The 15,306-nt window shown below is 55.2% G+C and overlaps 1 protein-coding gene across 1 annotated transcript in view; it reads left to right on the top strand.

Moving 5' to 3' along the window:
* Positions 1 to 13,413, top strand: part of ZAN (zonadhesin) — a 38,436-nt gene extending 25,023 nt beyond the window's left edge. Inside the window, exons 22-45 of the mRNA XM_049788175.1 lie at positions 204 to 345; positions 431 to 678; positions 956 to 1,136; positions 1,360 to 1,444; positions 1,922 to 2,007; positions 2,405 to 2,581; positions 3,637 to 3,845; positions 3,926 to 4,070; positions 4,344 to 4,600; positions 4,757 to 4,951; positions 5,082 to 5,206; positions 6,003 to 6,298; positions 7,787 to 7,992; positions 8,499 to 8,640; positions 8,777 to 9,039; positions 9,310 to 9,439; positions 9,537 to 9,711; positions 9,856 to 9,880; positions 10,064 to 10,203; positions 10,977 to 11,116; positions 11,233 to 11,432; positions 11,515 to 11,653; positions 12,119 to 12,244; positions 13,280 to 13,413. Coding sequence (XP_049644132.1) covers positions 204 to 345; positions 431 to 678; positions 956 to 1,136; positions 1,360 to 1,444; positions 1,922 to 2,007; positions 2,405 to 2,581; positions 3,637 to 3,845; positions 3,926 to 4,070; positions 4,344 to 4,600; positions 4,757 to 4,951; positions 5,082 to 5,206; positions 6,003 to 6,298; positions 7,787 to 7,992; positions 8,499 to 8,640; positions 8,777 to 9,039; positions 9,310 to 9,439; positions 9,537 to 9,711; positions 9,856 to 9,880; positions 10,064 to 10,203; positions 10,977 to 11,116; positions 11,233 to 11,432; positions 11,515 to 11,653; positions 12,119 to 12,244; positions 13,280 to 13,413 — 3,966 coding nt within the window. The remainder of the gene's footprint in view (positions 1 to 203; positions 346 to 430; positions 679 to 955; positions 1,137 to 1,359; positions 1,445 to 1,921; positions 2,008 to 2,404; positions 2,582 to 3,636; positions 3,846 to 3,925; positions 4,071 to 4,343; positions 4,601 to 4,756; positions 4,952 to 5,081; positions 5,207 to 6,002; positions 6,299 to 7,786; positions 7,993 to 8,498; positions 8,641 to 8,776; positions 9,040 to 9,309; positions 9,440 to 9,536; positions 9,712 to 9,855; positions 9,881 to 10,063; positions 10,204 to 10,976; positions 11,117 to 11,232; positions 11,433 to 11,514; positions 11,654 to 12,118; positions 12,245 to 13,279) is intronic.
* The last annotated feature ends 1,893 nt before the right edge of the window (positions 13,414 to 15,306 follow it).

Raw genomic sequence — 15,306 nt, 5'->3', positions numbered from 1 at the left:
GATCTTCACTCAGGGAGGTGCTGAGGGATCCCTGTGGAGTGTGGGGATCAAAACCCTGTCAGGGAGTGCCAAGCAGGCGCCCTTCCCTCAGTGCCTGTGCTCCCATCCATCTGCTGATGCCCAGTATTAATCTGCTCCTATGGCTTAAGACCAGCCCACGGTAGCCAGAGCGGGGCTCATTTCCTCCTTCTTCCGACCCGCAGAACAAGGACAAATGGTACAAACCAGGCTGCAGATATAAGTGTGAGTGCTCAGACCCTGGAAAACTCCTTTGCTACCGGTCACGTTGCTCTTCGTCTCAGGTCTGCAACTATTTGAATGGCCAGTATGGCTGCCACCAACAAAGTGAGCAGAAGTAGGGGAGAGAGGGGAGTGCCAGGGCCCTGAGCCATGCCCGCTAGCCTGCTGAGTTCTCCCTTCACTGCTCTAGACTTTGCCTTCTGCACAATCTCCGGAGACTCCCACTACCAGACCTTTGATGGGGCCCTGAACCACTTTATGGGCACCTGCACTTATGTCCTCACCAAGTCCTGTATGTCCAACGGCTGGGAAACCCACTTCATTGTGAGTGCCACCAAGGAGTTCCGCCTGGGGAACCAGGACACCACATTCATCAGCGCTGTACACGTGGAGGTTTACAACATGAAGATCTCCCTGCTCAAAGGCGCCAAGGTCGTGGTGCGTGCTCTATCCCCTGCACGGGGCCCCTGCACGCCTACTGGCTTCCATGCATGTGCCCACCTCTTCCTCACGCAGGCTTATCCTCTTGCACCGGGGCTGGGCCACCCCCACCATGCTCAGGAGCTCCTGGAAAGAAGGGACTCACTCCCAGATAGATCCAGCCCCCATCATTCCTGCAACTGCCCCACCCCTCCATGCCCCTCCGGGCCCCTCTGGCCGGGCTTGTCTGGTGTCCAGCAGGCTGTACCTTCCTTCCGGCCCCCCTGACCCCCAGCTGAATGGAGAGCGCGTGCTGCCACCCCTGTCGCTGCTCGAAGGCCGTGTGATCCTGCGGTACACTGGCATCTTCCTCGGCCTCTACTTTGACTTCGGGCTCCTGGTGCGCTATGATGGGAACCATTTTGTGGAGGTGAAGGTGCCAGCCATCTATGCCGGTCGCCTCTGTGGGCTGTGTGGTGAGTGGCCTGGGCTTCCCAACACTGATTGGGACTCTCCAGGGTTTTCGGGTCACCCAATTCATAGAGGGGGACTTGTGTGCAAAGGCCCGTGTTGAGAAGCCCACCATGAAACGGAGAGCAAGGGTCTAGCTTGGTGGGTGGTGTGGGGGATGGAGGTGACCCCCCCCAGCAGTTGCCAGCAGGGCCCCCATGGCCTCTGTGAGTCCCCCACCCCCCGCAGGGAACTATAACAACAACAGCCTGGACGACAATGAGCTATCAGATCCGGAGTACCCCTGGAAGATCCAGGATTCCTCTGAAGCAGGGTGAGTAGAGGACGTGGAAGGCCTCGGGCTAGAGCACATGGGAGGTTCAAGTTCCATTTCTTGCTCTACAAGGACCCCAGCATTGAGCTGAGACCTGTCTCAGAGCACTGCAGGATGCAAACAGGAAAAACGGAGCTGGAGCAATAGAGCTGGGAGGGCACTTGCCTTGCACACAATTCCCAGGACCCTACATGGTGCCCCAAAACCACCGGGAATGATCCACCTGAGTGCAGAGCCAGGAGTAACCCCTGAGCATTGCTAGGTGTGGTCCCAAACCCAAAACCAGCCAAACAGATAAGTGGCCTGTCCACACTACCATGGTGACATGATTATCTGAGTGCCTCCTTTTGGAGCACCCTGTCTCACCTACAACTCCCTGTTATTTTCTGCTCCTATACTCAGGGCCTCCCATCTGTCTTTTGGAATGAGGAAGGTTCCTCCTGGTAAGCTCCTGGCCCTGCCCTTGTCTCTCTGTAGTTGCTTCACGACCCTCAAGCCACAGAGATGCCTGAAGAAGTCAAACTACTGGGAAAAGGACTGTAACATCCTGATGAACCCCCAGGGTGCGTGCATCCTGGGAGGGCCAGGAGAGAGCATGGCCTGGAAGGGAGAAAGGAGCTGAAGAAGAGGCAGAAGTTAGGCATTGGAGTTCCCTTTCTAGAGGGCTCAAGTGGACCAGGGTGTTTTGGGCAATTTAGTGCTGAAGGTGCACAGCTTTGGGGCTGGGAGATAGGCAGTGTTTGGGGTGCATGTTTTGAGGGACCTGGAGCACTTTGAAAGCACTGCATCTCGGCTGAAAAAGATGAGCCTCTTGAGCACTGCTGGGGATCCCACCTACCCTCTTTTTTTAAGGTTTTTTTTAGGGGTTTTGCTAGAGAGCATAAATTTCCTGCCCTGCTTTTCCAGGAGTTTCTGCTCTCTTCTTGAACTTTCTCCTCTTGGCTATGTTTCTTCCACCAGGACCCTTCTCCAAATGCCACAATGTGGTGGCCCCACAGGTCAGCTTCTCTAACTGCGCAGTCAGCCAGTGTGGAAGCCGAGGCGACCACTCTATGCTCTGTCGCTCGCTGCAGGCCTATGCCGCCCAGTGCTCCAGGGCTGGCCTGGTCTTGAATTGGAGAAACAGCACCTTTTGCCGTGAGTGGCCCAGGGGATCCCCCAGAACACTCTGATGCTCCCCTTACGTCCCCTAAGAGCCCTCTGGCCTTCTCCAAGCTCCTGCCTTGGATACCTACCCTCCAGCTTGCCTTCCCTCCTGAGAGCTGCCTCCATTTAATTCTTACCTCACTGCCTTCTTCCAAATTTCACCTTTCTATGCTGGTTGACCCCTTTCCGTCTTTTGGAGGCTTGAGTACTCTGTATTTTCTGAGTCTTGATAACAGACTGCCTCCCTCTCCCAGTTCCCACTTGCACCGTCTATACATGGGAGGGCATACCTGGTGGTATTTAGAGGCCGGAGTGGAGGTTACTCCTGGGAGTCCACAGGGGACAAGGAAGTACCAGGATTGAACCAGGCTACCTGCCACCAAGTGTGTGCTCTGCCTTTTGGCTGTATCCGACTCCTCACTTGTGTGACTTTTAGTAAGAGGACAGACATTTCAGGTCCACCCAGTATAGTGTTTAGGGGTTACTCCCAGCAGCGCCTGGAGACCATATGGTTCAGTGATCAGAGTCGACAAGCAAGGAGAGCAACTTCCCCTCTCCCATCATCCCCAGAGTCTCCAGAGAAATCCTGGTACCTCTTCAATCACGAGCCCCAACCTAGCCTTAGGCACCTGTCAATCTACTTTCAATCTATTAATTTTTGGGGAGGGGAGTCACATATAATAGTATTCAGGATTTACCCCTGGCTCCATGCTCAGGGATCACTCCTAGAGGGGCTCAGGGGACCCTATGAGGTGCTTCAGATCAAACCTGGGTTGGCCACATGTAAGGCATATGCCCTCCCGGCTGCCCTATCTGACCCTGAGTTTACATTATTGTTCTGTTGTCTTTGTTCTTTTTGGAGGGATACTGGGGATGCACCCCAGTGCCTCCCAAGTGCCAGACAGGCTCTGTATCAGTGACCTATCCCCGGCCCTGGGTTCTCACTTGCCCAAGACTGCTCTTTGTGAATCCTGGTCCACTGTGGGATGCACCCGCCCCCAGACTGTTCCAGGCCTCAGCCCTTCCCGACTCTAGTTTCTCCTTAGCCCTGAGGTGCCCAAGAGGCAGCAAATACAGCACGTGTGTTAGGCTCTGCCAGTACACTTGCCAAGAAAGGTTCGGCTGGATGCCCTGTCCTCCCACTCAACCCTGTTCTGAGGGCTGCCAGTGCGAGGAAGGCCACTTCCTCAATGGTGTGACCTGCATACACCTCCATAACTGTGGCTGCTCTCTGGGCCTGAACAACTACCATTCGGTGAGACGCGACGGGGTGCCCAGGGTGGGGATCAGGCAGTTGAGGAAAGGGGTCAGCTCCACTTATGCCCCTGCCCGCAGACCTGGGACAACTGGTATTCAGACAAGACCTGCTCCAGCATCTGCTCCTGCTCCAGCGTCAACCAGAGCTCCTGCCACCCAACCACCTGTGGGCCCAATCAATGGTGCTGGACCCAGCATGGGCTCACTCGCTGCCGGAACTCATGTAGGAGCAACCCCTCACCATTAGCCCTCCCTAAGATGCTGCTGAGCATGGGGAGCAGGGAAGGGCAGCCCCCAGAGCTGCTTCTAGGGTCGTTTTTATTTCAATTCTATAGCTACCTGGCCCTTACTATCTGGGAACTTTCTCTCTCCCCCAGGCTGATGACCCTGCCCCCACATTTCCCCCCAAGCCATCTTCTGCTCCCCAGGGGACCAACCCCCTTGCCTGGGGTGGGGAAAGGGTAGCCTTTCAGTGTGCCCCTTCCCCCCCCCCCAGATGCCGGCATTTGCAGCAGTTTCCGCAAGAAGTACTTTAACTACGAGAGTTTCGATGGTGCCAAACATGAGGTCCGAGGCAACTGCTCCTATATCTTGGCCATGAGCTGCCACTTCACGACTGAAACGCCTTTCTTCAAGATCTCAGTCCAGAACATGCAGTGGGAGAAGGGCCCCGAGCTCACCTCAGTAGTCCGGCAGATTCATGTGGATGCCTTTGGATCTCGGATCACGCTGCAAAGGGATAACTTGGTGCTGGTGAGTGTAGATTGCAGGAAGGAAACAGGGCCAGGTCCTCCTCTTCCTCTTCCTTCCTCCTCTTCCTTCTCCTCCACCTCCTCTTCCTTCCCTCCCTCTTCCTCCTCCCTTTTCCTCCTCCTCTTCCTCACCACCCTTCTTCCTTGTCCTCTTCAGATCAATGGCACACAGGTGAAACTCCCCTACAAAGACAATGTCACCTTTAAGGAAGGTGAGATCCCTAAGCCGAGATACAAAATCTGGATGGCTATGAACTACACAAGGCTTATTCTGTGGGATGAGGTGATAGTCAAGTTTAAGGGTGATATGAATCGCTTGACGATCCAAGTGCCTGGAGACTACTATGACAAAGTGAGCCACCCCAACACCAGCTTCACAGCTGGGAAAGTCAATCCCCGGGGGTCTTTGTCTTCCTCATGACAGTCGGAAAGGAGACCCCCTTCCCAACACCGCAAGCTCATGGTGTCCCTTGCCCACCCAGGTCTGCGGCATATGTGGAAACTATAATGGGGAGATAGAAGACGATCATATGATGCCCAACACCGAATTAGCCCTGAATGAAATGCAGTTTGTCAGCAGTTGGCAAGATAAGGAGCTCACCCCAAAGTAATTGTCCCCATTGCCGCTTTGTTCCCTGTTAGGATCCTCACTATGGCCTGAAACTGCCTTTTGGGGAGCCGTTTGACCTTTGCACTCTAGCAGTGTGAAAAATGGCCTCCTGTTTGGGGCCAAAGAGAGCTTTGCTTCCTCAGGTGCAGGCTTTGTGTTTGAGGAGCCCTGGCTTGATTCCCAGCACTGAGAAACCCCTGGGATATGGTTAAAAGAAGAATGGGGGGGGGGGTGGAGCAATAGCACAATGGTAGGGTGTTTGCCTTGCGTGCGACTGACTCAAGATGGAACTGGGTTCTATCCCTGGCATCCTATATAGCCCCTGAGCCTGCCAGGAGCGATTTCTAAGTACAGAGCCAGGAACAATCCCTGAGCACTGCCGGGTGTGGCCCTTAAGCCCTCCCCCAAATAATAAAAAATAAAAAGAAGTAGGCGGGTCGGAATTAGAGCATAGTGGGGAGTGTTTGCATTGCACATGCCCAACATGGTTTCTTTGATCTCTGGTCCCCTGAGTATGCCAGGAGTGATTTCTGAGTGCAGAGCTAGAAGTAACCCCTGTGGCCTAAAAACAAAAAACAAAAAACGAAAAAAAAAAAAGAAAGAAAAAAAAAGAAAGGAAAAAAGATGGAAAGGACCTTTCTCCAGTTGAGGCTGGTGGGCAGGTTGGCCAGAATTCAAAGTGTCTGGAGGAAGAAACCAAGCATAGGGTGTTTAGGGTTATCTAGAGTCCACCATCATGGGGCAGTTAGGCAGGGCCATGGTTGTCCCAATGAGGATCCCTTTTTCATTCTAGTTGCCTATCAGAGAATGAGAAGACCCTGAAGGAGTTATCGCTGCAGGTTAAAAACAGATGCCTGGAGGCTGACCTGTCCCGGGCCCAGGAGCAGTGCCAGGAGGCCTTCAGGAACCCAGCCTGGGTGCCCTGTGCTGTGCATCTGAGCCTCGACCCCTACCTGCTGCGCTGTACTCATAGCCTTTGCCTGTTCGGGGGCCTGAACCAGGCACTTTGCCAGGCTCTGCAGGCCTTCGAGGCCGACTGCCTGACACAAGGGCTCAGGGTCGACATCTGGAGGAACAGTAGCTTCTGCCGTGAGTGTTCTGCTATTTGTGCTCCTTCTGGGCATGTCTAGATAGCTTGGGCTGCTGGCCATTTCCAACCCTTGTGGGGCTATACACAGCAGGGTTTAGCTTCTCCTCCGGCCCTGTGCCCAGGTATGCTAGAGATCAGACCTGGGCCTTCAACAAACAGGGCAAATGCTTGACCCATTTTGTGACCCCTCTGCTCTGGTGAGGAATCTCTTGGAACCCTTTGAGCCACTCACCTGCAGGTCTCTCTGCTCCTTGGCCAGAATTGTATTTTTTTGTTTGGTTAGTTTTTTGTTTTTTAGGTTACACCCGGCAGCGCTCAGGGGTTACTCCTGGCTCTATGCTCAGAAATCACTCCTGGCAGGCTCGGGGATGCTGAGATTTGAACCACCACTCTTCAGCATGCAAGGCAAATGCCCTATCTCCATGCTATCTCTCCAGCCCCCAGAATTTTTTTTTTTTTTTTTTTTTTGGTTTTTGGGTCACACCCGGCTGTGCTCAGGGGTTACTTCTGGCTGTCTGCTCAGAAATAGCTCCTGGCAGGCACGGAGGACCATATGGGACACCAGGATTTGAACCAACCACCTTTGGTCCTGGATTGGCTGCTTGCAAGGCAAACGCTGCTGTGCTATCTCTCTGGGCCCCACCCCCAGAATTATTTTTACAAAGTAAATCTGATGAGGGGGCCTGAGCAGTGGCACAAGCCATAAGGCGTCTGCCTTGCCCACACAAGCCTAGGACAGACTGCGGTTGATCCCCTGGTGTCCCATATGGTCCCCTAAGCCATGAGCAATTTCTGAGCACATAGCCAGGAGTAACTCCTGAGCGTCACTGGGTGTGACCCAAAAACAAAACAAAAAAAATCTTATGAGGGCATTTGCTTTGTATGCAGCTGATTCGAATTTGACCCCTAATACCCCATATGGTTCCCCAAACATCACCAGAAGTGATTCCTGAGTACAGAGTCAGCAATAAACCCCTGCACAACACCCAGTGTGGCCCTAAAACAAAACAAAAAGTAAAAGAAAATTTTGAGGATTGGTGGAGAGCTGTCGCAGCCATAAAGTTACAAAACTTCAGAGGGTGCTCAGAGAACTGAGGAGGCTTCCTCATAGTACTTAGCCTGGCTCTGGGCCTGAGGGCTCAGTGCCCTGCACAGAGGCACTTGGGCCCAGGATCTTCCCTTACCAGTTCCTGGGTCTCATGTAGTCATGTGCAAAGCAAGTGCCCTTCCCGTATACTAAGGTTCTTGTCTCTGCATATCTGTCCACATAAGCTGTCCCAGCCTCTGCGTCCTATGCGAAGCTGAACAGATACTTTTTTTTCCCTTTTGGGGTCCTGGGACTTGGCCTGTAGCCTTGAAGGAGGAGGTGGACAAGTCCCTCCTGCCCTCCCTTTTCCCCTCCATCCCCAACAGTCCCTGCCCTGCTTTAAAGAGAAAGGCCCCCTCTCTGTGCTTGTACTTTACTCCCCTCTTTCATGTTGCCTCAGCTCTGGAGTGCCCTGCCCACAGCTTCTACACCACCTGCTTGTCCCCCTGCTTGCCCACATGCGGGAAGAAGCCATGTCGGACATCTCAAGAGTCAATCCGGTGTCAGGAAGGCTGCGAATGTGAACATGGCTTCCTGCTCAATGATCGGCTCTGTGTGCCTGAGAGCCAGTGCGGCTGCAAGCACCCTGAGGGTGGCTTCCTGGCCGTGAGTAGGGCACATACTTGGGGATAGGGAGTTCCTTCAGCCCTGGGCCTCTCAGGCTCTCCTACCTCCAGCCCTTGCAGAGTCCTGGTATGACCCCGAGAGGCTTCCTCTGGCCAGGGGTCCTGTCACCCTGGTTTCTTCTCTGGAGGCTGGGGCCCCTTGGAACAGCTCTGTTGGTGCACAGAGATGAAGGTGGTTGCCTTGGTTGGGACCCCCAACAATACTGGGAGTAGCCCCCAAACAAAACCAAACTAAAGGACTAGAGAGAAAATACAGTACCCAGGGATCAAACTTGAGTTCGACCTCATAGGATCCCCCGAGCCCTGCCAAGATTGAGCCCTGAACACCACTGGGAGTGGTCCCCAAACCAAACCCAAACTCAGTACCCTGACGGGGTGCCCAAGGTGGAAGAACATAGAGTGTTTAACTATCTCTGCCTGGAGTTAAAGCCAGTAAGACCAGCTGTTGGAGTCATGGGTGCTCAATCCCCCATTCCTCTCCTGCAGGGGGGGAAGACGTGGGTGTCCCCGGACTGTACCCAGAGCTGCATATGCACCATGGGCTCCCTGCAATGCTCGCCTTTCACCTGCCCATCTGGCTCCCATTGCCAGTTCCATGACCAGGACACCGCCATCTGCAAACCTGACAGTAAGGCGCGGCCTAGCCTAGGGCTAAGTGGGGGAGGGTGACAGGAGGACATGGGAAAGGGTGGGGGGTGAAGATGCCAGGCTGGGGAGAGAGGGGTGAGGAGGGGTGTCTCAGAGCTCTCCCTTCTTTCTGGCAGAGTCGGAACAGTGCTCGGTGTTTGGGGATCCCCATTACCTCACGTTTGATGGTCTCCTCTACACCTTCCATGGCCGCATGACTTATACTCTCCTAAGGACCATCAACAAGATACCCGAGGGTCTGGAACCTGTGGAGGTGGAAGGGCGAAACCGCCTCTCCGCACCCTGGGTCTTCGAGAAGCAAAACATCTATACCTTGTACGAGGTGATCGTGCGGGTCCATGGCTATGTCATCCACATGATGACCAACCTGGAACTGGTAGTGAGTGTGGGGCACTGGCCGAGCATGGAGGTCCCTAAGAAAGCAGATCCAGGTCCACTTGCGCCCAGGGAGGGGTGAAGTGGGGGGCAGGAAGGAGGAAGCTCTGTGGCATTGGGGTATTGAGGACTGAAGAGCCTGGGGTTGGGGGAGCCTCTCTGGGCTGCTATGCACCAGGCAGGGTCTCTCTTTCCGAGGCAAGGGGCTAGTGGACAGGCGAGATGGCAGACTGGGGTGCCGCAGGCCTTCTGACAGCTCCTATCCTCTCTCCAGGTGAACAAACAGAGAGTGACCATCCCCTTCAAGCCCAATGACAATCTGCAGGTCACCATGCGGGGCCACCGTATGTATCTGGTGACCAACTTTGAGCTGGTGGTCAGCTTTGATGGAAAGGAGAATGCAGGTGGGTGGAGAGGGGACAATCCTGGGAGAGGGCTAAGGATACCTCAAAGGAGGTGGGAGAGACACTTATGGTGTCCTCCTGCACACACACCCCACAGTCATCTCCCTGCCCACCACGTACCAGGGCCTGGTGCGTGGCCTGTGTGGTAACTTTGACCAGGACAAGTGGAATGATTTCACCATGCCTGACGGCACGCGCGTGCAGGGCCCTGTCATCTTCGGCAACAGTTGGGAGACTAAGAAACACCACAAGGGACAGCTCCGCTTCTCCAGGTGCCGGGGGCCACGCTACCTCCACCCCCAGCCTTTCAGGGAACTGTCCCTTCTCTCTCCACCCACCCCTATGCCTGTACCTGTCCTTTCTGTTTGCTCCCCAGTTTTCAGTCCCTCACGCTCCCTTGGCCTGTCTCTACCCAGGGCCCTAAGAGAGGAGGAGGAGGAGGTGGGCTTGTCCCAATGCAGTGGTGAGCTGGGGGCCACGCTACCTCCACCCCCAGCCTTTCAGGGAACTGTCCCTTCTCTCTCCACCCACCCCCGAGCCTGTACCTGTCCTTTCTGTTTGCTTCCAGTTTTCAGTCCCTCATGCCCCCTTGGCCTGTCTCTACCCAGGGCCCTGAGAGAGGAGGAGGAGGAGGTGGGCTTGTCCCAGTGCAGTGGTGAGCAGCAGGCACTCATCAACAGCACCTCAGCCTGTACAGTGCTCGTCGACCCCCAGGGCCCCTTTGCTGCCTGTCACCACCTCGTGGCCCCGAAGCCCTTCCAAGAGTGAGTTGGGGCCCAACATCCCCGCCCAGCAGGCCTTTCTCTAGCTCTCTGCCTGGTGCTTTCGGTACCCCTTACCCCACATTACCCACACCCCACATAGACCCTCACACTTCATACACAACCCACCCCCACAACGCCCAGTCTCCATACCCTCCATACCCCACCAACAACCATCCACCCACACCCTCACAATATCTCACCCCCACAGACACCCGATACTCTGAACACCACAAGACACAGATACTGTTCCACTCCACCCCCCACAGACCCTTCCACACCCTTTGTTTTAACATTAATTAATTTTGGTTTTGGGGTCACACCTGGTGGTACTCAGGGGTTACTCCTGGCAGTGTGCTCGAGGGACCATATGGGATGCCAGGGTTTGAACCCAGGTCAGCCACATGCAAGGCAAATGCCCTACCGGCTGTGCTGTTGTTCTGACCCCTAACCCCTACCCTCTTACTGACACCCCTCCCATCTAGAGACATATCCCACACCTCACAGACACTCCCACCCTTGCAGGTACCCACAAACACTCCCTGTACCCCCATAGACACACTTCTGACATCCACAAACATCCCCCCACAAACACACCACCCCAGCCATCACTACCACAAAACCACATAGAAACATCCTCTATTCCCTTACATCCCCATACTTCACAAACCGCACTTCCCCACTCCCCACAAAACACCGCCACTCAGGCCTTCCCTGGGGCTTTCAAGGTTGTGTTTGTTCCCTGATCTGTCTGACTCTGTCGCGTGGTCCCTTAGGCATTGTGTGCTGGCTCTGTGTGGCCCCCAGGAGCCCCGGCTCAAGGAGGAGATGCACTGTCAGATCCTCGGCGGCTATGCCAGCACCTGCCAGGAGGCAGGCAGCATCCTGGGCCTCTGGCGGAAGCAAACCCACTGCGGTGAGGCTGACCCCATCCTGGTGCCCCAGCCCACCCTGGCCCAGCCAGTCCCTCCTCCCACCTCTGGGTTCTGGCGTGACCCCTCTCGTTCCACCCTCTGACCTGCTCCCCCATAGCCTTGGAGTGTCCACCCAACACCATCTACCAGAGCTGCATGAGCCCCTGCCCAGCTTCCTGTGCCACCCTGGAGGCCCCCAGAGCGTGCAGAGGCCCGTGCATGGAGGGTTGTGCCAGTCTGCCTGGCTATGCCTACAGCGGTACCCGAAGCCTGCCTCGGGCCCAATGTGGCTGTACCAGCGCTGGACGCTACTACCAGGTCCGGGCAGGAGTGGGCAGCAGGGCGGGGAGGGCGGGGAGGGGAGGGGCACCCCTCCTCCTGGCCCTTCTCCCTTCTCCAGCAGGGTGAGAGCTTCCTGAATGAGAACTGCTCACAGCGCTGCACCTGTGTCCAGTTCGGGCTCCTGCAGTGCCAGCCCCACCATTGCCACCAGGGTGAGATCTGCTCTCTGGGCAATCTCACTCGAGGCTGCTTCCGAGGTGAGTCCAGAGTGCTTGGAGGGTACCCCGAAGTGAGCCCACCCCTGCCTTCTCCCCGTGCAGATGGTTCCCACTCAGAAATGCCCAGCCTTGTGGGGGTGCTGAACTCAGTACACAGAATCCTCCATGCTCCCCCACCCCCAAAAATATCCACAGTGCATGGGGCCAGAGAGATAGCATGAAGGTAATGTTTGCCTTGCATGCAGGACTGTGGTTCGAATCCCGGCATCCCATATGGTCCCCCGTGCCTGCCAGGAGCGATTTCTGAGCATAGTTAGGAGTAATCCCTGAGTGCTGCTGGGTGTGACCCAAAAACCAAAAAAATAAATAAATAAAATAAAATAAATGAGTTTCCCAGAGCCAGGACAGGAAAGCAGACAGACACCCTGACTAGTCTCAGAAACCCCATTCAGTCTTGAAGCTCCCACTTTGACTGTGCCCCCCCCCCCAACTGTGTTCTTGCAGAGAGCCCATGCCTACAAAATCCCTGTCACAATGACGGGCGGTGTTTGGAGCAGGGGAACCACTTCGTCTGCAAGTGTGAACCCGGTTATGGGGGACACCTCTGCACTGAGCCTGATGATAGGCCAGGTGAGGACACACCTGATCTTGGCACTCTACAACCACCTTCCCCTATCTGCCACTCATCTATGATAGAGAAGGAAAATAGATTCCCTGTTCCATTATGGCCCCGCACCTTTCCCTACAGCCCAAGTCTTAAGAGCTCCTGTTCCTGCAGTTGCCAGTCCCCAGCTCCTCCCATGAGTCTCTGAACTTGGGGCTCTTTCTCTACCTTTTCATTTACCTTGTATTGGGGAGCAACACGAGGGGACAGCCCCAGATTAATGCTTTCCATTGGCCTGAGGCAGTTCAGAGATTTATCTGCATTTACTGCTTCATTTGTTTTGGGGCCACACTTGTGGGTGCTCAGGGCTTAGTCCTGGCTCTACATTCAGGGATCCTTCCCGGCGGAACTTAGGGACCATATGGGATGCTAGGAATGGAACCAGGGTCAGTTGTGTGTGAGGAAAGCTCTCTCCCTGCAGTACCATCTCTCCAGCTCTGAGATCTGCATTTTACTAGCATTTTTTGTTTTGGCTTGGTTTGGTTTCTAGGCAACACCCAGCTTTGCTCAGGTGTTATTCCTGCCTTTGCATTTAGGGGAAAAAAACCTAGCAGGCATATGGGAACCATAAGGGGTGCTAGAGATATGCTACATGCAAGGCAAGCTTCCCACCCACTGTACTATCTCTCTGACCCCAAGATTTACATTTTCACCAGCTCCCAAGTTGCTTAAAATGCAGAGGGCTCCCTAGAACATGTATTTCACTTGTCTCGGTTTCTTTGCCTCTTTCCACTCTGGAGATCTGGGCTTTCTTGGGCCTTTCATGTCCCCTTTCTCTGTTTCAAGAAAAAATTCCTTGCTTCTCTAGAGGAAGCTCTAGCTCAGGCTGGAGAGATAGTCTAGGGGGGTAAGACCTTGAAGGGGTGACCCTGGTTAGATTCCCAGCACCACTTAAGGGCCCGAGCAGAGTCCAGGATTTCAGGGGACACAGTTTCTCAAGGGTGGCAGCTGAAGGCATGGTATCTCCATCTCATTGCTTCCTGCCCCGCTGTTGTCCCCAGATATATTCAGCTTTATGATTACTTGTCTGGTAAAGTTGGTGCTACAGGTCACGTGGGTGCTACTGGTCGTGCTGGTGCTACTGGTGGTGGTGGGCCAGGTATGTGTCCTCAGCAAGAAGTGGAAGATGCGGTGAGCCCTGTAGGAAGGGGAGTGCCCCCTCCCCAAGGGCTCTCCAGTCTGCTCTGACCACCTGCTAGGTTGTCCCCCCCCCCCCCACTTCCACTCTGCAGGAAGTCTAGGAGGCAGAGCAGGGCACGGTGGGTGGAGCCAAGTGAGAAGCCAGGCCATGCTCTGTTGGTACCCCTGCCAGGGCTGGGTAATCCCTGAAGGGGGGGTTTCTGCTTTGCCCCCAGGTCTGGATCCCAAGAGTATCCCGGTTCAGCTCTAAATGGCCCAGAGAAAGGCAACAAAAATAAAGCTTAATTTTGAGATATTAATCTTCACCTGAGGTGTAGAATGGCCTAGGGGAGGTAGGTGCTGAGGGGAGAAGAGGCAGTGGGGATGTGGGGTGAGTCACTAACTTCCAAGGACAGAATACCCTGACCACCCCTCCGGGGCCAAAGGGAAAGGTGTGCGGAGCCTCAGGTCTCACACACTGTTCCTGGGCAAAGGCTGAGGAAGGACTCTGGCCTTTTCCAGGGGTGAGCAGATCCGTGACCCTAAGAAACACCCCATCTCCTCTCCCTACACCACTCATTCCCCCAAAGGGTGACCCATAACTGAGGGAGGTAGGTCTGGGCCCTGGCAGGGGGGACTTGCACACCTCAACTGGAAGCCAAAGTGCAAGCACCCTGTCCATCACCCTAGGACATCTTGTTTTTTTTGAGGGGGGGACACGTGGCTCAGGAAGCCCCTCCTAGTGATTCTCAGCCAACCAAGACAGTGGTTTGAAGAATGGGTCCAAGGCCTTTCAGAGCTGGAGACTCCCTGCACACTCCTGCAGGGACCTGATGGTGGGGGGAGGGTGCAAGGATTGAACAGGTAGGAATTCATTCCCCCCCTCCTGCTTGGTCTCTCAGGAAAAGAACTGCCCAGTGGGAGTAAGAGTAGGGACACGGGACCCTAAAGAACACAAGAAAGTGGCTCCCAAAAAGGCCTTAGACCTGCTTATCCTCTGCTTGTTTCCTTAAACGTGACCCAACTTGGGTGGGGAAGGGCCCCAGGAAGGGAGGGGTGCCCCTGGCAAGCTGCCCAGCCTGCCTGCATAGCAGTTTTCTCTTCCTTAGCTGGGGGAAGCGGGGCATGGGGGGGATATAGAACTGGGCTGGCCCTGCTTTAACCTGGGGGGCAGAGTCCCTCTCACTCTCCACCTGCCGCATTTCCCAGCTTCCTCTGTGCAGGCTCAGGCTCCCTTAACCTGTCCCCCTTGCCACCTAAGGTCCCCTCCCTTATCCAGCCCGAATGTAGAGCAGGAAGGGGAGGAGCAACCTGGCATCCTCTCGATAGAACCCTGAAACCAGCCTTCCTTGGGGGTTCAAAGGGAAAGGCCTAAGTCATCGACAGCCCCTGTGAGGCTCCCAGTGAAGGGGCAGGAGCCATATTTTGGGGGTCTGACAACACCACAGGGGCCAGGTGAGGTGCAGAAATCAGGGAGATCCCGTGGGTGGGACATGGAAGTAAAGGAAACAGAAGCTTGTGCAGAGGAGTAGAGCCACCTGGGAGGTACCCAGGTGCTCCACTGCTGGGAGGACCTGCCCAGGCAGCACCTTGAAGGGGGTGTTGTCGGCATGGCCCCAGGAATGCGCACTGGGGGGGTGCTACCCCCCTACCAATGCAAATGCTTGGCTGCCAGTAAACTGTTCCAGCCCACAACATCTGGCACACACATCTGTTTCCACCTTCTGACTGGTGGCCCCTCAACCCCCCCCCCTCAGGCCCAGAGCACAGGGTATGAGCTTAAACCCCCCCCCAAAAAACTCCTTGTCAGCCCTCAGCACCAGCCCTTTCCCGGAGGTGCCCCAGGCTCTTGGCAGGACCATCTGGAGCCGTTAGAGCCAATGCCAGTGACTCATCTACCCCGCCCCAC

This window comes from Suncus etruscus, chromosome 15, assembly GCF_024139225.1.
Source record: "Suncus etruscus isolate mSunEtr1 chromosome 15, mSunEtr1.pri.cur, whole genome shotgun sequence".
NCBI classification, from domain to species: Eukaryota; Metazoa; Chordata; class Mammalia; order Eulipotyphla; family Soricidae; genus Suncus; species Suncus etruscus.
This window is presented reverse-complemented; position numbering and strand designations above follow the sequence as displayed.